Source organism: Entelurus aequoreus, linkage group LG01 (assembly GCF_033978785.1).
Source record: "Entelurus aequoreus isolate RoL-2023_Sb linkage group LG01, RoL_Eaeq_v1.1, whole genome shotgun sequence".
In the NCBI taxonomy this organism is placed as follows: domain Eukaryota; kingdom Metazoa; phylum Chordata; class Actinopteri; order Syngnathiformes; family Syngnathidae; genus Entelurus; species Entelurus aequoreus.
Window position 1 is genome coordinate 25243512 of NC_084731.1, and position 21403 is coordinate 25264914.

Genomic DNA, 21403 nt, shown 5'->3' on the forward strand with positions numbered 1-21403 from the left:
GTGAGTCACATGACCCAAGGGAGCTAGCATCGTTAAACAGTTTGCCAACGACTTAAGCAAAAATATGTCCTCTATTGTATTTTCATGTTTTTTATACATTTGTTATCCAAATGATCATCATAAAACAAATGTAGGATTGTTTACTTTTGGTATCGTAACAACAAGCTAAATAGCTAGTTGCTATTCCTGAGAAAACGCTAACTTTATTTAGCAATGCTAAGCTAATTAAACAGTCTATAGTGAATGTTGGCAACAGGGTTGCCTCAAATATTGCAAATTAAAATTCAATCAATCAATCAATCAATGTTTATTTATAAAGCCCTAAATCACAAAATTTAAACTATAAATATAACTACACAAAAATTATGCATTTGATGTCCAAACTGAGCCAATATGTTATTGATGAATATATAACAGAAAGTTTTAACACCGAAATGCCTTTTGGAAAGCCCTGAAATTGTACCACGATGGGAGATATTTGTTACCACTATTGATGGTGGAAATGAAGAAAAATGTATATATTGACTTTAAACGTTGACAGAAACAGACTTAAAGACAATATTTTAGGCATGTTAAAATGAATGCATTAAGTCATGCGATTAATCACAAAACACTATCGCATTTATCATGTGTGTACACAGATTAATCACGCAATTTATTTTGACTGTACATGCACCTTCACACTAACCTACACTGTCAGTGATGAGGTCAATGCTTACGTCAGTGCAAAGATGAATGAGGAGGCTCAGACTGGTGTGTTAGCTCGCATATTACACTTCAACTACTTTATTTGTTTAATTTATTGTATTTTTTTACACCAGGCTATTTTAAAAGGCGCTTTAGATAAAACTGTCACCAAGTTTTGAGCAAATAAATGACGTGCATTCAAGTGAAGCATAAAAAAAAGTTTCTGTATGATATTCTGCCAATTAAATTGCAATTTTGTCCAAATATTTGGGTATTTTTTTAAGTGGATTTCAACTACGCACGCAAGTAATTACCTGTGATTAATCATGATTAATCCAAATTCAAAAGTTTGATTACCGTATTTTCCAGACCATAGGGCGCACCGTTATAAGGCAAACTGCCGATGAGCGGGTCTAGTCAGGTCTATTTTCATACAAAAGGTGCACCGGGGTAAAGGCCGCATTAAAGGGGTCATATTTATTTATTTTTTTCCTGAATGGAAAACACTTCCTTGTGGTCTACATAACATGTAATGGTGATTATTTAGGTCAAAATGTTCAGGATACGCCGTTTTGTGGGCGGTCTTATTTACGTGGCTCACCTTCGGCAGCGTCTTTTCTCCGTCATGTTTGTTGTAGCGGTTTAGCGTGCAAGGACGGGTGTGGAAGAAGTGTCAAAAGATGGAGCTAACTGTTTTAATGACATTCAGACTTTACTTCAATCAATAACAGAGCAGCATGTCCTCCTCCGTGGCTCACTAGTGCAATAACAACGCCGGAAATGTGTCACGTGAAAAACCGTCCGACCGGAACTCTAATAACTAAAGTTCCTTGGGTGAATAATGTAAACTCACTACACCGGTATGTTTTAGCGCTTTCATGCCGAGTTTACTGACAGATATAAGAACTTTACACTACTTTATATTAGAAATGGCAACAGCGGAGGATGAATGTCCCATAACAAGAAGATAGTGAAAAAGAAAAAACTTATTGACTATGATGTTGGCACAGACTACAAAGGCGGACGCGCGCAAATTTTCAGGACTTATGCAGATCCCAAATACAGATCAGCAAGTACCAGAAGGTAAGAAAAGTTGCTTTTGCATAATATTGCGAAACAAAGCGGCAGATAATATGTCTTACCTTATACACACACCATAATAATACTCGTATGTTGAAGCACAGTATAATCCATCAAGCGGTGTGGCTTCATAGCTAGATTTTTGAGCGCCGTGTGTAATGTTCTATATTTTCAATGGAACATATACAATTTTGAGTCATATTGCAGTCTACACGTATCTCTTATGTGTGACTGCCATCTACTGGTCACAGTTATCATTTCCCCATGTACCAAATAAAATTTCTTCAAGGTTGGTAAGCACAACCAAAATTATTCCATACATTAGGCGTACTGGGTTATAAGGCGCACTGTCGAGTTTTGAGAAAATGAAAGGATTTTCAGTGCCTTATAGTCCGAAAAATACGGTCATCTCATTTTTAAAAACTAATTGTTTGACAGCACTACAACATTACATTTGTGTCCATGTTTTCTTTATGTTTGAGAATATATATATACAAATTTAAAGTTAATCTAAATCCTCTTTTGCATAACAGCCGACTCTGGTTGACACGAGTCCTCGCCTTGTTAAGTCACTCACAGCAACTCTGCACAGAACACCGACTACTTACATACATGTTGATAATATATAATATAAAGTACTAATGTGGCTCACCGTTCAACCCAGTGGAGTCTGGCATTTGCCACAGTTTGGTGTCGGCCGCCATTTTCTGAACGTACACTTTGTCCACCTGCAGGAGAATGTTCTCTGGCTTGATGTCGGTGTGGATGATTTTACATTTGGTGTGCAAGTAATCCAAACCCTGCAGGACCTGCAATACAAAAGGCAAACAAACTCTTTTGAAATGGAATAATTTGGTCAGTTTCTAATGTTTATTCTGTTTTGGGTCCAGGGTGAGTCAATGCCAGCTGACTTTTGGCAAGTGGTAATGATACACCATGGACAGATCATAAGGCACAAATAGAGACAAACAACCCATTTAACCTTGTGGACAATTAAGAGCTGAAAATTACATAACATAAAAGGTGTTTGGAACCCACAAAAGCACAGGGAGAATATGATGACACAGTGAGAGTTGACCACATGCACCATTATGTTGCCCCAGAAATCCATCATGCATTTTGAAGATACTGGCTGTGTTTCAATTTGCCATGTCCATACTTACAATTAGTATTTTGAGTGTTTACAATGAAAAGTACAGCAAGATGCAGTGTTTCGTCAGTACCCTGATACCTAAATATCTAAATGGGGAGTGTGCAGTGACCATCCTTACTTATCGCCATTTTGGCGACGTCGTGGAAGGGGAAGAACTAAGTCGAGGAACCACAGACTTATATTTACTAGGTATCGGAACTTGGGGAAACTACTCAAATACTCAGTAACTAGTGAGTAACTTGTAATTTATTTTAGTAATCGAGTAATCCATTGATTAGTTTGTTAGATTAATCGAGAAATCAGAGAAAACACCCTACACAACCTCAATGTGTTACGGAAAATAGTCGAAATAATAAAAAAGGAATAGTCATCCAAATAAATATTCAGTGAAAAAAACTACTCAAGTAACAGCTGAGTAACTTTTAATTTAAATTAGTAATCGATTAATCTATTGACTAGTTTGTCCGATTAATCGAGTAATCAGATAAAACACACTTTATAGTCTCAATGCGTATTTTAGGAAAAATGTTGTGATCTGGCAGCTCTGCGCCCGCCTATTTTCATTTTGTTGCAGTGCCTGGTTTCTGGGTCACGAGGCAAAGCCGCCGGCACGCACACCTGAATCCTATTTCCTCCTGACTACTTAAGCTCTCCAGTCCCTTCACCCAGCGCCATTACATTCCTGATGGTTCACCCTTCCAGTCGTGTACATTTCCTCTACTTTGGCTCCACTCACGCTTCTTTTTACCTGTGGCTCAGTCCTGGTGTTGCCGTGTATTAGCTGGTATGTCTCCACACCTTCTGTGTGCATCCTTGGTTATTTTTCCTCACCCCCTTTTGAGTGCGCTTTTTGTTATTATTTGTATTAATTTTTTTGCTCTGCGTTGGGGTCCTACTCTGGCTAAGCCGATCATGACAAAAAATAGTTTAAGTAAACAACATTTTTCTGCTTGCCATAACCTTCATTCGTTTTGAACATCATCAACATTGGAATTGTACTTCCAACATTATTATAATTATTTTTTTTTTTTAAACTGTTCTCAGCTGCTCAGATAACTGCACTCATTGACATATACTAGGCGAAGGCTTCTTAAACTCTTTGACTTTGGGATCCAACTTTGCCTTTACGGAGTGGTCCGTAGTGGAAAAGTATTAACACTAAATTAGTAATCTTACTCTTGATTTTAATGGTATTCAAAAATGATATCTATCAATCAATCAATGTTTATTTATATAGCCCTAAATCACAAGTGTCTCAAAGGGCTGTACAAGCCACAACGACATCCTCGGTACAGAGCCCACATACGGGCAAGGAAAAACTCACCCCAGTGGGACGTCGGTGAATGACTATGAGAAACCTTGGAGAGGACCGCATATGTGGGTAACCCCCCCCCCTCTAGGGGAGACCGAAAGCAACGGATGTCGAGTGGGTCTGACATAATATTGTGAAAGTCCAGTCCACAGTGGATCCAACACATCAGCGGGAGTCTAATCTAAACTACTTACAGTTCACAACTTTGTCAAATGACATGAAACTATGTGTTATTCACAAAGATTATTCATTAGACACAAAAATCTTAGGCTTAGCTCAGGCTGATAAAAAAAAAAAAATACCAACAAAATATACTGCATAAGAAGGGACTCATCATAAATAACTGACAAAAATGTTATTAAAATACAATTATGTTGTGCTAAAATAAAGTAATATAGTAATTAATATTATTCTTAGATAAAAAGTTAATAAAACAAAAGTTTAAATAAAAAATACAGCTTCACCACTTTTGCAATTTTTGCACCTAAGAAACTTCTCTATGACTTTAACTCCAAACGTTTTCGGTTTGTTTGATATTGTCATTACAGCTAAAAGTGTATTGCAACTGACTACCGCTGCGGCCCACACAGTCCACAGCTGAGACATTTTTTGGCAACCCTGTAGGGGACACCCGTGGCCCAAAAATAGGCCTCAGCCCTAGAAACACTGCACTAAACGCCTCATTGATGATTGTAACACACGTCAAGCTGTCCGCCATCTTGCGGCAGTCATTTGTCAGGATTTCAGCACCAATACCATATCACTGTTGACAACCTTTATTTAACCAGATAAGAAACCCAATCAGATCCGCATCTCTTTCACAAGGATGACATGGCCAAAAGGTCAACAGCACATGTCACAGAGCAGTTTCAGATAAGTAACACGTTAAGACATATATTTCAAATGGCATAAAAAGAACTGTAAAACAATTAAACAATTAATATTTACACCTTTTAAAAACACTGGCACTGTGCAAACGGCTCACGCTGTCTGTCCCTCAGGATAGTACGGAAGGCTCCAAATGGAAGTAGTTCAGAGAGTTTTGTTTGTAATGTATTCCATGCCAGAGGGGCAGGAGTGCTAAAAGCTCTTTTGCCAAAATCAGTCCGTACATGAGGAACAGTTAAAGCATACAAATTGTTAGAACATAATGCGTAAGAGTTGTTTTTTCTTTGTAAGAAGGTACACAAGTATGGAGGCATTAAACCTAAAAGAGCCTTATAAATGATAGTCAGCCAATGTGTGTATCTGTGTGCACTCAATGAAGATAAGTCTGATTTCATATACAGTTGACAGTGGTGGGTGAGACTACGACGGCCAGTAACAAATCTTAGTGCTGAATGAAAAACAGTGTCCAAGGACTGGATGCATTTAAATGAAGCACTAAAAAAAAGCACGTCTCCATAATCAATTACGTGCAAGATAGTCGCTGTCGCCAATTTCTTTCTGACCTCAATAGAGAAGCAGTTTTTATTTCTAAAAAAAGAAACCAACTTTTACCCTAAGCTTAGACACCAAGTTGTTGAAATGGGCTTTAAATGAAAGCTCCTGGTCAAGAGTAAAACTCAAGTACTTGTAATTTAAGACCTGTTCTATAGGGTTTCCTTTTGATGTTACAATATTTGGAATGTTTTCCGGTAGCACCGTTGAATGAGAGAAAACCCTCAGATTGCTTTTATCTGTATTTAAAACCAATTTAAGATCACATAAGCGAGCCTGGATGACATCAATAGCAACTTGTAAAAACTCAAAAGCCCGAGTGATGGAGGTTGAACAGCAATAAATAATGGTTTCGTCTGCTAAAAATGGTACAGTTCATTTGACAAATTGTTGCAAAGATTATTTACGTAGATAGAGAATAAAATTGGCCCCAGCACTGAGCCTTGTGGAAGTCCTTTGGTAATGTCCAGTAATGAAGAGGTCGTCCCAGCCACCTGTACACGTTGTGTTCTGCTGGAAAGATAGTCTGTGAACCAAGCAGCTACATTATTAGCGGGGGTGTATAATGTAGCCCGGAAGAGTTAAGGCTGCATGGGATTCTGGGTATTTGTTCTGTTGTGTTTATGTTGAGTTACGGTGCAGATGTTCTCCCGAAATGTGTTTGTCATTCTTGTTTGGTGTGGGTTCACAGTGTGGCACATATTAGTAAGAGTGTTAAAGTTGTTTTATACGTCCACCGTCAGTGTAACCTGTATGGCTGTTGACCAAGTATGCCTTGCTGTCGCTTGCATGTGCAAGCAGAAGCTGCATACAACATGTGGCTGGGCTGGCACGCCATATGTACAGGATGTAGAGGGCGTTAAATGCTGTGCCATCACGGCACGCCCTTATTATTGTTGTTGGGGAGAAATCCGTAGCATATTTGACCCGGGTGGTTTTTGGGAGAGGCACTGAAACCCGGAAGTCTCCCGGGAAAATCGGGAGGGTCGGCAAGTATGCAGCTGAGCCGCATCCGAGTGGTCAAAGAGCCGCATGCAACCCATGCTTTAGACAAATCAATAAATAGAGCGACACAATATTTATTGCCGTCTACAGCCTTGATTTAATAAATTAGGACCTTAAGTGAAGCTGTAATAGTACTATGCTGTTTTCTAAAACCAGATTGAAACGGAGATAAAACGTTGTTTGATTCTAAAAAATCCTTTAGCTGGTTACTGATGATCTTCTCAAACAATTTTGCTAAACTGCATAATTTAGAAATTGGTCTGTAATTATTTACAGTATATTTATGATGTTATTTTGGAATGCTTTTACTTGTTAGACTTAGGTTAAAAATATGTGTGAGAGGCTCAGCAACAAAATCAGCAGCCAATTTTAAGAAAAAGGGTTTAATTTGGTCAGGTCCTGCTGCTTTGCTTGTGAACCGGCACTTTAGTGAACTGTTTACAAGGACCTGGCAGAAATTTAAAAAAAAAAATAATTAAAACAATTTGATATAGCTTTATCAGACAAAGTACGAGATTGAGTAAATACTGTATGCCGCATAACTTTTGTAAATTAATATTTTTCATATAATTTAGAAATCAACTACATCATTACACTCCTTCAAAGCGTCTCCATTTCATAAATAAATAAAACAATCTATTTCCTCTCCATGATTGCTACTATAAGTGATAACTGGTCTATAAATACTACAATTCTTGACAGCCATGTAAAGGTCACTGACTTGACTTGACTTGCCGTAAGATCGAGGCTGCGCTTACATAGCGCAGCAGTATGCGGACAAAGGGGCCGCAGGGTTTTTAAACATCTATGACTGCACCCACACACCACCGCTCTCATGTGCTCTCTATTGCAGCGGAAACTATGTCCTCATATTTAAAGTTACGGGCACGCCATGCTGTCTGAATTTGAGCATTTTTTATTTGTTTCACTTATTAAATGATTTATTGGCGAAACAGAACATAAATCGAAGCTTTTTGCTGACCAAATTAACCTATTAATTGTTGTAACCCTAAACTCGAATGGTTGCAATTCAATGTTAAAAACAGAGAAGAGAAAGTGGAAATTTTTGGGACAGAACTACACTGTCAAAATTGACACTCTCAAGAACTAAGTACTTTGTATATGTACATATTGAAGTTTACTACCTGTCTGATGATACTCTTGACACAAGGAAGTGGAAGACCGGTGTAGTTGGATTTGATGATCCACTTTAGAAGCTGGTGACCGAGTACCTCCAGAACCATGCACACATCTGATGACCAATTAAGGACACAGCTTTTTTTGTTATTTAAGTATTTGACCATGGACAAGAGCAGTAATTTCGGATACGCTGCGCGTTCCCTCTAGAGATCCTGAAGTCATCGATGAGATGCACAATGCTGTCACGTTTAGGATCTCTGGGATCACTGTCCCTCACCTGAAGGATGGAAAAATAAACCCTGAACTAAACAATACTTGTTGTGCAATGAATAGTGAGAAATGAAAAAAAGTCTCACTGACACATTTCAGAAGTTTGATCTCATCCAGCGCTGTCTCTCGATACGTCTCGGCACTCTTCACCACCTTCAGAGCCACGAAACCTCCTTTTCTGCATTGACAAAAAGATTATTGGTCAATGTGTATTCCATCTTATTATTTGCAGATGACAATTCCCAGAGTCCAAATCCATACTCACACCATATCCCAGCAGAGCCACACAGTCGAAAAGTGACCCCATCCCAACTTTTTCACAACTTGGTATCGATCCTCAAATATCTCTCCAATTTCTACAGGATAATAACCGCCTGCAACACAAAGTGTCTTCTGCGTGAAAAACAGGGGCCTTGTTGGAGGAGTTGAGGTTTTAGTTTGGGACGTGCGGTCTACCTATCCTGTATTCTGCCGGGTTCTCCTGCTCCTCGTACGATCCCATAGCCTCAGAGGCAGCAGGATGTGCTTCTGCTGGAGGGCAGCGTTGCCCAACTGGGCTGGGTGAGGGGACAGATATGGGGCGACCAGGCGGGTCTGGATCAGAGTGAGGGTCTGGATCGGAGTGAGGGTCAGGTTTGACTTGTTGTTTAGGAGAGCTGGCTTTAACGAGGGCAGATATAGCGGCTGCATATGAGGATGACATTTTCATGGGGAGCCTGGTGAGTCAAGACTGAAAGAACAGTGGCACAACGTATGCATGAAGATCATCATCTTCTCAGGAAATGGACTATTGCTGGTCCTACTGATGGTCTAGTGAATCACTCATGCTCACAGACTTGAGTATGACAGCTCTTGTCTAAGGCTATGTCTACACTAAGCCGGATAACCCCTTAAACGAAGTAATTATACAGCCCAAGCCCCGTTTCAGCCACACTAAACCAGCGTTTAAGGTCCCCCTCCTCTGACTATTTTTTACACGGGTAAGTGCGCCGTCTATTTGTTGAATCTCCGGCTCTTGGCTTTGTATGGACTCATTGATCGTTTACAAACTGAGTTCAGAGAGGAAGTGACGCCAGAAAGACTGCGCCCCACACAGGAAGTGACATTAGAAAGAACGTGCCACAGCCAGCTTCATAACAACCCGTTCGGTAACTCGGCGGAAACCACTAGAAAGATGGAGGCGAGCAGTGTTGGAACTGTAACACCGTTAGTTTCGGCAGTAACTAGTAATCTAACGCGTTATTTCTTATACTCAGTAACTCAGTTACCGTTACTACATGATGCGTTACTGCGTTATTTTACGTTATTTTTTTATGTAGCATCAGCTAGAAACAGAAGATCTGAGTGTGTTTTATTGGAGCGCTGCGGTGTCGTCCTTCTGAATCTCTTGTGTCACAAGCTGGAGGTGCGCTCTGTGTGTGTCTGGGTGTGGGTGTGGGAAAAGAAAAGAACATTTTAGTTAAATGTAAGTTGTGTCTTGGATCAAAGATCCCGTCTACTGCCCAAAACAACAATTCAAATCTGCCTGGTTAGGCTTTGTGTATGTTTTTTTTGATTGATTGAGACTTTTATTAGTAGGTTGCACAGTGAAGTACATATTCCGTACAATTGACCACTAAATGGTAACACCCGAATAAGTTTTTCAACTTGTTTAAGTCGGGGTCCACTTAAATTGATTCATGATACGTGTGCCTTTCTTAGGTGAAGCCAGGTTTACAGCTATTTAGTTATTATGCTGTTTGTTACTTATGTATGTTATATTGCAGCTATTTAAAATAGTTTTGTCAATTTGTTCTGGCCTGAAATAAATTGGCCCTTTGAAACATATCTTTGTCTTTGTGTGTTGTATGTAGACCACATTGCTTAGCAGAGTTCAGTGATGCTATTGCATGCCAAGTTGATCAACACATTGTATTATTCTCCAGTGCAATAACAGTACTGAAATGAAGGCTAAAAGGGCATTAATGGGAGCTTTTAAAAAAAAAAAAAAGGAACTAAATAGTTACTTTTCACAGTAACGCATTACTTTTTGGTGTAAGTAACTGAGTTAGTAACTGAGTTACTTTTGAAATAAAGTAACTAGTTACTGGTTTTCAGTAACTAACCCAACACTGGGGGCGAGTCATCCAGACATGCCCGTGTTTCTCCTTCTTGTACAGACGCTTTTGGAAATCACACATCAATACCTTAAGAGAAGGAAACGAGCGATTGCAGCTATTTCGGATACAACACATCTCAGACGGCAACATAGCAATGTTGAGCGACGGTTTTGGATAAGCCCTGGAAGAACGGCAGCCTGGTGGGATATGTTTGTCACCGAGTGTGTTGTGCCAGAGGAACGGCAAGATAACTTTCGAATGTCCAGGTCAGCTGTGAGTCTACTTTGTGAAAAACGACAACCATTTGTCGAAGGGGAGACAACGACAGACTACGAAAAACAGCGAAAACATTTGGACTGGCAAAGCAGACTATTACTAGTTATTGTCCGCGATGTATGTCGAGCGTTTACTCAACGTCTAGTTTTGTACTCCATAACTATTGTGAAGACATGAAGTGGTTGCGGCCGTCAAGTACGACCGCCAATTTCAGCCTACAAGCACAGTGTCCTGACCAGATATCTATGATTGTTGTAAAATTTTCTTTATCACATTGTTTACTTCCACAAGTCCATCAAAGATATGATTCACGTATGTTGGCTCAGGTGTGATTCACTACAATAGGGCTAGTCCAACAGCTGCTGATGGTGAGGCAAGCAAGGTTTACTGTTAAAAGAAATGTGGCAATAGTCTACATTGAAACACAGGGTAAGGATACACTTCCAGGTCAGAGGTGACTATGACGCGCGCATGCGTACTAGGTCGCGTTGCGCTTGCGGACGGAGGGGCTGAGGGGGTCTTAAACGACCATTGTGTGTGTGTGGACACAGATAAAGTTAGGTGGGATTTACCCTGGATAACCTTCGCCGGCTTAGTGTAGAAGGGGCCTAAGAGGATTGTGCAGGATCATCTAAAAGTGGGGGACATGCCCAGACAGGAATGGTTTCGCTCTACTGTGGTGCAAAATGGACAGTTGTTAAGATAAAATGGAGTGACACCTCTCCCAGCACAACAACAGTCGTTAGTATATAATCACCCTCGTTAGCGTTATATTCAGTTGTGTCAAAGGTCAAAGACACACCTAAACGTTTTCAATACTATTTGAATTTTGGGGTGGGAGTGTGTGAACAAAATTCATGGAGTGCAGGGTTCAGTCCCCTATCAGTGATGGTATGTCTTGGCATGTGCCTTGTGAACAGAGCTGGGTAGAGAAGTAGACAGAAATTGCACTCAAGTAAAAGTACTGTTACTTTAGAGTAATATGGCTCAAGTAAAGAAAAAAATGTCATCGATATAATTACCTGAGTAAGTAAGTATTCCGTGAAAAAACTACTCAAGTGCTGAGTAACTAGTGAGTAACTTCGGATGTATTTATTTATTTATTTATTTATGGTATTTGCACTACAGACATATTTGGTGTGTTTGTATGAGAGAGAGAAAGAGCAACAGAGAGACCCTACAACCGCATGTACTAAAAAATATGGACATTTTACAGTCACTTTTGATGTTATAACAGTGCTAATGTTAGAATATGTGCAACTAAAACAAATATCTACAACTTACCACATGATTTCTTCAGTTGGAAGTGGAATTCTTGTTGGCTGAAATGTGAACATTTGTACTGACACAGATGACAGTGCATGATATAAATGTTCTTTTTCCTAGTTTGTAAGTAGAAATGAAAGAGTAGTACTGCCTCGGGCGTCACTTTTTACAGTGTGCAGTTTTGAGTGTGGTCATGTGATTCCCTCGCTCCGTTTGATCGGTGAAAAGGAGTCAAACGTCCCTAGTCTTTACGTTGGATTGGTGAAACAGAGTCATGTGACACTGCCCGCTGTAAGAAGTCTCTCTAACGAGCCAAATTAATACGTCTTTGCAAGCAGTAATAAATAGATTATGAATAAGTATTAAAATGATCTAAAATAAATGTGGCAATCAGAATGAAATTCAAAATAACAAAGTAAAAGTAGCGTTTCCTATTCACAAAAATACTCAAGGAAAAGTAGGAAGTATCAAGGATGTCACATTAAAACTACTCTGACAAGTATGATTTGTCCCAAAAAAGTTTAAATTATAATATATGAATGATTATTATTAACACTATTATAATAATAATTATTAGTAAATGTAACAGAGTACATGTAGAGCGTTACTACAAACCTCTGCCTATAAATGACTGTGGACCAGTACAGGGTGTAGTCTGTCTTTGGTCTGAAGTTAGCTGGGATAGGCTCCAGCTTACGGTGACCCTAAACGGGATAAGTTGTAGGAAAATGGATGAATAGTTAGATGGATCAATGTCCTGTCCCATATGGGTGCAAGTTGTTTTAATAAACAGGCTAATATCCATCAATCGAGTAATTTTCTATCCCTATTCAAGGCCACGGATTAGTTGACGCAAGAGACAATCAGTCACACTTACAGAGTAATAGAGGTCTGCTGAGTGAACCACTACACTAACCACTACACTATCAGGGACAGAAAAAAATGTATGTAGCCTATAGATCAGGGCTATTCAACTACAGGGTTTTGCAGGCCACATTTCAAGAAAGCTAAGGGTTTTTTCACTCTTAGTCTTCTTTTTGGATTTCAGAAACCAGTGTCCGCCGCAGTAGATATTTGATTTTGGTCTATTTATTGATTCAGAGTACTAGTACAACCAAAGAAGTGGAACAAATGACTATTGACTGAAGTAAACAAGTTAAAGCATCACCTTAGTTACATTTGTTCAGTTCAATTTTCAGACTAGATGGAACAATCCCATGATACAAAAAAACTTGAGTAAAGTGTTAACAGTAGGCTACCTCCATCGGAGCTGCTTCAGTGCTGTTATGGTGTTGCACCTGGTCAGGGGTTGAGAGTGCGGAAATATGACCATATCACACCAATTCTCAAATCCCTACACTGGCTTCCTGTTCCACTCAGGATTGAATACAAAGTCTCCCTACTAACCCACCAGTGCCTCCATGGAAATGCCCCCCTCTACCTCAAAGAACTACTCACCCCCAAATCCTCCACACGACACTTCCGTTCTGGACAGGCTAACCTCCTCCAACCTCCGTGGACAAAGCTACGAACAATGGGAGACCAGGCTTTCTGCTCCGCCGCTGCCAGTCTGTGGAACGTTCTCCCTGACCACCTGAGGGCACCACAGACTGTGGATACTTTTAAAAAAGGCGTAAAAACCCTTCTTTTTTTAAAAAAAACTTTTTTTTAGATATATGCATACTAGTTCTAGCTATTTGGCTGTTCTAGTTTTTATTTTTTTAAATCTTTTTTTTTTTATATACACTGTAGCACTTCGAGGTTGTTTACTCAATGTAAAGTGCTTTTTACAAATACAATCTATTATTATTATTATTATTATTGACAGCTTAATTGGGGTCATTAGGTGGGCACCCTCCTTCACCGGTGTTTCAATGATAGGCCCACGACACCTCCAGAGGGCTCATCTGCAACACCTGGCATCCCAGGTGAGCCCCCCTCTGCTTTTAACCATTATGTGCTGTAGGTCTTACTAGAGCTCTAGATGGTGTCTCTTCTCTTCACCCACAGCCACCGACTGGCTGTCTCTGTTGCTCCTGGGGCGGTATAGTTCGGTTGGTAGAGCGGCCGTGCCAGCAACTTGAGGGTTGCCGGTTCGATCCCCGCATCCGCCATCCTAGTTACTGCCGTTGTGTCCTTGGGCAAGACACTTTACCCACCTGCTCCCAGTGCCACCCACACTGGTTTAAATGTAACTTAGATATTGGGTTTTCACCATGTAAAGCGCTTTGAGTCACTAGAGAAAAGCGCTATATAAATATAATTCACTTCACTCCTGAGGAGGTTATGATGGTTTGGTCTCGAACTCCAATGTCCTTAAGCAGACTGATGGTTGTCCGGCTCACAAAGCCTCTGCAGCCAACTTCCACTGGGCAGACCCTGGCTTTCCATCCATTCTGCTCAGCATCAGCTGACAGTTCGGTGTACTTAAGGCTTTCGCGTTCAAATGCCTTCTCCACAGTAGCCTCCGAGGGAACCGTGGAGTTCTATTATGTACACGATATGCAGTGAGGAGGATCAGAGCACAAGGTCTGGTCTGAGGTCTGATCTGGCTATCTCTGAAGGAAAGCAGAGCTTTTGATTGAGAGCCACCGCCATTTTCCAGTCACGAGCCCTTCCGAGTTGGCCTATGTCTGGTATATGGCCTTTGGTTGACTCTGCACCTTCTCGGATGAACTCTCTTGTGGAAGTATGATGTAATGTTGGCGGGGGCAGGGCATTGATCTTCACTCGTCTGGCCTCTAACGTGGCTGCTAGGCACTTCAGAACATGGTTTAATTTACATTGCGTAACAAATGCGTAACTGACAAAAATCAGATGACTTAAAGGGGTGCCTTGAAGAACGCCTCAGTTTGTAAATCACAAGTTTGGACCCCAGTGTTCTATGTTTGTTAGCAAGATTAAAATGTCAATGCAAGGATCTGCCAATTTGTTTACAATGGTCCAAGTTCCTCTGTACAATAGGAGCACTCTTGTGGTTTTAGGAATTTGTTGAAAAAAATGTCTCCCAAGTTTTGAACTGAAGTGGAGGTGTCATTTCCGGGCCCTCGCGCCGCCAGTTGAATAGCCCTGATATAAATGTAGTTACGTTTAAACTGGCTAAGATGAATCAACAGCGCCCCTGCTGGTGGCATCCAGTCAAGTCCCGATAGATTCATACAAAAATAAAATCTGTTCATGTGACTGGTGGTACTTTGTTTGCAATGACATTTCAAAGCAACCATGCAGTGAATGCGCATGTGTATTTTTAACCAGACAAATAGCAAGTCGAGCTCCCAACTGAAACTGAAACTCTTGCTTGTATTGCTACTACTATGTCGTGTTAAGGGAATACCTCTGACTTGCTGTTTGTTTTTACAACCTATATTCTAAATAAATTAGTTTGTAAACATAGAAAACGGAACAGACTCACAGAACAGATAACTCAGTAAATGTTACTTTGTGCGTCCAAAGGGACAAAATGCCAGTGATATAAAACAAAAGTAGCGAAGATAATGCCCCTTATCAATATTTTGTAAGCCATTTTGAAAATAAGACAAAGAAATTCAAGTATCGAAAAATAAAAATACAGCCCGGTATTTTCTTATTGCTCACAGCACACGTACACACCTAATAAATAGTCAGATGCATTACAGAGGAGCACAACTTACCTTATATTTGATGTATTCCGTTAGAAAATCTACCACTAGGGAAGTCAAACCATGCACAGTCTCATAGCCGCGTGTGTTCTGCCCTTCTTCTACTGTGGAACGAACAACACTCAGGCCAGGAATAGCAGACCATTTTAAGTGCATGCTGTCTTCTCGCATAGCTGTTACTACAACTGCTCCACCCTGCACATATTAGCCTGTGCTCGCTGAAAACGCCTGGAAAAGAAAATACGAAACCATTGGAAAAAAGCTAATACACTGCAAAAAAGAGAAGACAAAATATAAGATAAAATTAGATTTCAGGCCAAAAAAACCCCAAAAACTAGTGAAATTATCTGTCCATAGTTCATTTTACTTGATAAAACATCCTAAATTAAGATGTGTATGTCTAGAAATTAGCAGGACTTTTACACTAGAAATTATATTCTGAAAACAAGCAATTCTTAAATTAAGCCTCCTGAAGGCTTAATCTTTAAACACAATTTTCTAAGTGGTGAAAGCCAAAATATCTTAGTTGAATATTTATTTTCTTAATTTTTAAATTTTTAAAACTAAAATAGACAAAATATAATTGTTCATGCTAAAATTAAAATGATGATGTAAAGTCAGAGACTAAAAATTAGGGGTGTCAAAAAAAAAGATTCCTAATCGATTGAAAATATATATATATATATATATATATATATATATATATATATATATATATATATATATATATATATATATATATATATATATATATACACACTACCGTTCAAAAGTTTGGGGTCACCCAAACAATTTTGTGGAATAGCCTTCATTTCTAAGAACAAGAATAGACTGTCGAGTTTCAGATGAAAGTTCTCTTTTTCTGGCCATTTTGAGCGTTTAATTGACTCCACAAATGTGATGCTCCAGAAACTCAATCTGCTCAAAGGAAGGTCAGTTTTGTAGCTTCTGTAACTAGCTAAACTGTTTTCAGATGTGTGAACATGATTGCACAAGGGTTTTCTAATCATCAATTAGCCTTCTGAGCCAATGAGCAAACACATTGTACCATTAGAACACTGGAGTGATAGTTGCTGGAAATGGGCCTCTATACACCTATGTAGATATTGCACCAAAAAACAGACATTTGCAGCTAGAATAGTCATTTACCACATTAGCAATGTGTAGAGTGTATTTCTTTAAAGTTAAGACTAGTTTAAAGTTATCTTCATTGAAAAGTACGGTGCTTTCAATGTGACCCCAAACTTTTGAACGGTAGTGTATATATATACAACAACAACAACAAAATATATATATATATATATATATATATATATATATATATATATATATATATATATATATATATATATATATATATATATATATATATATATATATATATATATATATATATATATATATATATATTTCATTTTTTTAATTTTTTTATTTTTTGTTTGTTTGTTTTGTTTTGTTTTGTTAATCTGTCCTGACCAGCTACTCAGGTAAATCATACTGTTGATGTAGATGTCCATAGCTGCTGTACAGATATGCTTTAGAAAATAAAAATGTGGAATAGTTCTCTTGTTGCCTTATTTGTATTTGACTTTGTTAAATGTTTGGGTACAATTTTATTAAATAATATAGAAATGTAACACAGCTGTTCATCTATTTTATGGAGGAATGTAGTTAATCATAGAACTGGCACCCAAAATTATTGAAAAGTATACATTTTGAATCAAGAATCGAATCTGAATCAAATCATTACACCCAAGAATAGAAAATAATCGAATCGTGTGGTCCCTAAAGATTCACAGCCCTACTAAAAAAAAAAGTAAATAGCTCTTAAAACTAGGCATATTTCTTTAAAAAACTTTTTAAAATCTGGGCAAGTGGCAAATAATTTGCAGTGTACAGCAACAATCATAAAAATATGTTAACCAAAAAATATTTTAATAGTAATTTAAGTTTGAGGGTGTACCCGCACGATAGATTGATTGGAAGAATCGGCCTAACAACTAACCCAGCTGGCACAAGGCATTGATACAACGTTGATTATACATACATGTCCTTTAAAACTGACTTTGAAACAACGCTGCAAAAAAGTTGTATTTGTAAATTGAGACAAGGTTGATGTCTAACGTTGGATCCACGTTGTTGGTTGGGAAATGACCAAATTTCATATGAACGTCACAACCCGACATTGAATAAATGTCGTCAAAAAGCATGTTTCAACGTTGTATTTGTGTTGGAGAATATTATTTGGGAAATGACCAAAATTCAATGGTCAAATCAACGTCAGAACCCAACATTGATAAAACGCCGTCAAAAAGCATGTTGTTTCAATGTTTCAATGTTATGTTTGAGTTGCTCAACATCAGGACCTATTTCACTTCAAAATCAGAAGTGTGAGCACTGGAACTGGATGTAGTATGGACAAATGGGGCCAATTATTTTTTTATCTATTTTTATTTTGTACTTTTCTTGATCCTTTTTTATGTGTTTTTCACTTTCTCAACTTTTCTTTAAAATCCTAACCAAGGACGAGGATTGCAAATTAGCCTGTGGCTAATCGATTTTATAGTCGTCCATGTCCGAATTGCGAAGCACCTAAAAATCGATAATTTCTCCCACCTCCAGTTAATACATTCACACAATAAACTGCAGATGTTTACGCATACATAAATTAAACAACATTCACATCAAACATTGCACACAATGAATGTCCATCCATCCATCCATCCATTTTCTACCGCTTGTCCCTTTCGGGCTTGAGGAGGGTGCTGTAGCCATAGGCGCCGATCCGTGGGTGCTTCGGGGCCCTAGCACCCACGTGGCATTGATGGCAACTTTCAATCTTTAAAATAATTTTTTTTTTTAATTAATCTTTTTGTAGTTAATTTTGTGGCGAGTTTGGTCCGTTTTACAAAATAATAAAGCCACAGATCATATGGGATATTAGCTTCGCTGAGTGTGACTGTTGTCTGTCCATCTGTGTTGGCCCTGCGATGAGGTGGCGACTTGTCCAGGGTGGACCCCGCCTATCGCCCGAATGCAGCTGGGATAGGCTCCAGCACCCCCCCCCCCCCCCCCCCGCTACCCCAAAAGGGACAAGCGGTAGAATATGGATGGTTGGAAGGATGAACGTCTTTTTTTTTCTTTTTTTTTTTACACACACCAAGGACCCACTGGCAGAAATGTAGAAAGGCGCCTATGGCTGGAGCCTATCTCAGCTGCATTGGGGTGGAAGGCGGTGTACACCCTGAACAAGTCGCCACCTCATCACAGCATACTTGCCAACCTTGAGACCTCCGAATTCAAGAGATGGGGGGGTTGAGGTGGGCGGGGGTGTATATTGTAGCCCGGAAGAGTTAGGGCTGCAAGGGATTCTGGGTATTTGTTCTGTTGCGTTTATGTTGTGTTACGGTGCGGATGTTCTCCCGAAATGTGTTTGTCATTCTTGTTTGGTGTGGGTTCACAGTGTGGCGCATATTTGTAACAGTGTTAAAGTTGTTTATACGGCCACCCTCAGTGTGACCTGTATGGCTGTTGATCAAGTATGTCTTGCAGTCACTTACGTGTGTCTGCAGAAGCCGCATACAACATGTGACTGGGCCAGCACGCTGTTAGTATGGAGAAAAGCGGGCGCGATGACAGGTTGTAGAGGACGCTAAAGGCAGTGAAAGGCACTGCCCCCAATATTGTTGTCCAGGTTTTTCGGGAGGGGCACTGAAATTCGTGAGTCTCCCGGAAAAATCGGGAGGGTTGGCAAGTATGCATCACAGACACAATGAATGAGACGCATCCCAATTAAACCTAATCCTCCTGCTCACATATAAATCAATACATGGTCTAGGGCCGAAGTATATCACCGATATGCTCCCACTATATAAGCCCTCTAGATCACTAAGATCTTCTGAGACCAATCTGTTAGCGGTTCCCAGAGTAAACTCAAATCAAGGGAGAGCATCATTCAGTCACTATGCAACAAATAACTGGAATAAACTTCCTGAAGATGTCAGACTTTCCCCAACTACTTTTAAAACTAGACTGAAAACTTTTATGTTCACCTTAGCTTTCAGCTAAATCTTTTGATCTTTTAACGTCCGCACTGTTTTTAGTTTTTATTGTCTGCATTTTCAATTTAGCTTTTATTTTCTTTCATTTCTCTTTGTAGTACCACATGTGCTGTGAAGCACTGTGAGTCTGCCTTGTGTATGAAAAGTGTTATACAAATAAAGTTGCCTTGCCTTGCCTAAAGTGTAGCGTTATCGCCCTCTGCTGGTCAAATTTAGCACTACATGTATTAAACGATCTTTGATTGCCAGAGTTACTCGCAGATTAAAAAATAAATAAAACGACCACAAATACAAAATAAACCACAAAGTCAGCAATTTCAATACAAACAAACTAAATATTTTTATACACAATAACTACTTACAAAGATTTGAACAAAGTTCAGTGATGAAAGCTTACACGTGTGAATTTTCCACCGTTGTTGCCGCTTGTCTACCACAGTGTCCGCCGCTTCAGAGGTCCGACAGGAAACAATAACCATACTTTGTTAAAAGTCAGATTTTCGCAATTTATGTCGATTTTTTTTCAGGGTTGAATGAAGTCTTCTTCTACTTACCCCACGGCTGCTTCATTGTTACGCATATGACTCGCTGTTGCCCCCTGTCGGGTGGCGGGAGCCCTGCATACATGACCAACAGTAATTAAAATGGTTTAATCGAGCCGGGCCACCAGCTGAATAGTCCTGTACATACACCGAACACTGCTGCCACCTAGCTGCAGGCGTGTGTACTTCTAACATGAAGGATGTAAACACAAATAATACACATCTCCACTGAGTGCCCACCCATTATTTGAGAAATAATAAACCCTTTATCATTTCACACGTTGCCAGATCGGAAAATAGCAAATTATCGTACATTGCCAAAAGTTCAGAATTATCGTACATTGCGAAAAGTTCAAAATGATGGTATTTGAAACTTTAAAACTTTATATTACAAAACAATTTTACCTTTAGATAAACTAACAGCACTGTATAAAAGAAGTTGCCACTTGCACAACAGCGCCCTCACCTGGCAGTAAAAAGTACTGCGAGACAATGCACAACATCAGAGACAGTGCAGCAGAAGACAGTTGCACAACATATTTGGTATTCATCCATCTATCCATCCATTTTTCTACCGCTTGTCCCTCTCAGGTTGCAAACAGAAAATGGTTTTGCAAACAAAAAAATTTTTTGCAAACAAAAGTACGTTTTGGTTGCAAATACTTTTTTGGATTACAAGTAGAGATGGCTTTTTTGCCGATGTCCGATATTTTCCAACTCTTACTGACCGATTCCGACATCAACCGATACGATATATACAGTCGTGGAATTAACACATTTTTATGCCTAATTTTGTTGTGATGCCCCGCTGGATGCATTAAACAATGTAACTTTACCATGAAACTTATTCGGGTGTTACCATTTAGTGGTCAATTGTACGGAATATGTACTGTACTGTGCTATCTACTAATACAAGTTTCAATCAAAAACAAGGTTTTCCAAAATAAGAGAACAACTTCAACTCAAGTAATGGAAAAAAGTGCCAACATGGCACTGCCATATTTATTATTGAGGTCACAAAGTGCATTATTTTTTTTTAACATGCCTCAAAACAGCCTTTTGGAATTTGGGACATTCTCTCCCTGAGATAATCCTGATACCCACTACAACTATGGGAAATACTATACTTTGACTTTCACAAAGTTAATTATTTTTAATTTTTTTTAAACATGCCTCAAAACAACAGCTACAAAAACAATGAAGGCACACAGCTTCAGTCCAGAGTAGGCCTACGTCCGTGTTTTACCGGATATGTACCGCTCCGTACAGCGGCATTTTAAAAAGTAATTCATTTTAATTTTTTAAACCGATACCGATAATTTCGGATATTACATTTTAAAGCATTTATCGGCGATATTATCGGACATCTGTAATTACAAGCATTTTTTTTTTTAAAGCAAATCTATTATTTTTGGTTGCACATCTTTTTGTTGT

General features: G+C 39.2%; 1 protein-coding gene across 6 annotated transcripts in view; it reads right to left on the minus strand.

Annotated features, from left to right (window-relative positions):
- LOC133649593 (SRSF protein kinase 2-like) overlaps positions 1–19949 on the minus strand; it is a 34444-nt gene extending 14495 nt beyond the window's left edge. The window contains exons 1-9 of one of the 6 annotated variants that reach the window (XM_062046208.1): positions 19825–19949; positions 15379–15594; positions 12344–12432; positions 8544–8817; positions 8353–8461; positions 8178–8265; positions 8007–8094; positions 7823–7929; positions 2420–2576 (exon numbers count right to left, since the gene is read on the minus strand). In XM_062046208.1, coding sequence (XP_061902192.1) covers positions 2420–2576; positions 7823–7929; positions 8007–8094; positions 8178–8265; positions 8353–8461; positions 8544–8796 — 802 coding nt within the window. In that variant the 5' untranslated portion in view covers positions 8797–8817; positions 12344–12432; positions 15379–15594; positions 19825–19949. Of the gene's footprint in view, positions 1–2419; positions 2577–7822; positions 7930–8006; positions 8095–8177; positions 8266–8352; positions 8462–8543; positions 9231–12343; positions 12433–13186; positions 13318–15378; positions 15595–19789 lie in introns of those variants that run through there. The other 5 variants (XM_062046232.1, XM_062046199.1, XM_062046216.1 and 2 more) reach the window with 5 other exon arrangements.
- Positions 19950–21403: the final 1454 nt, after the last annotated feature.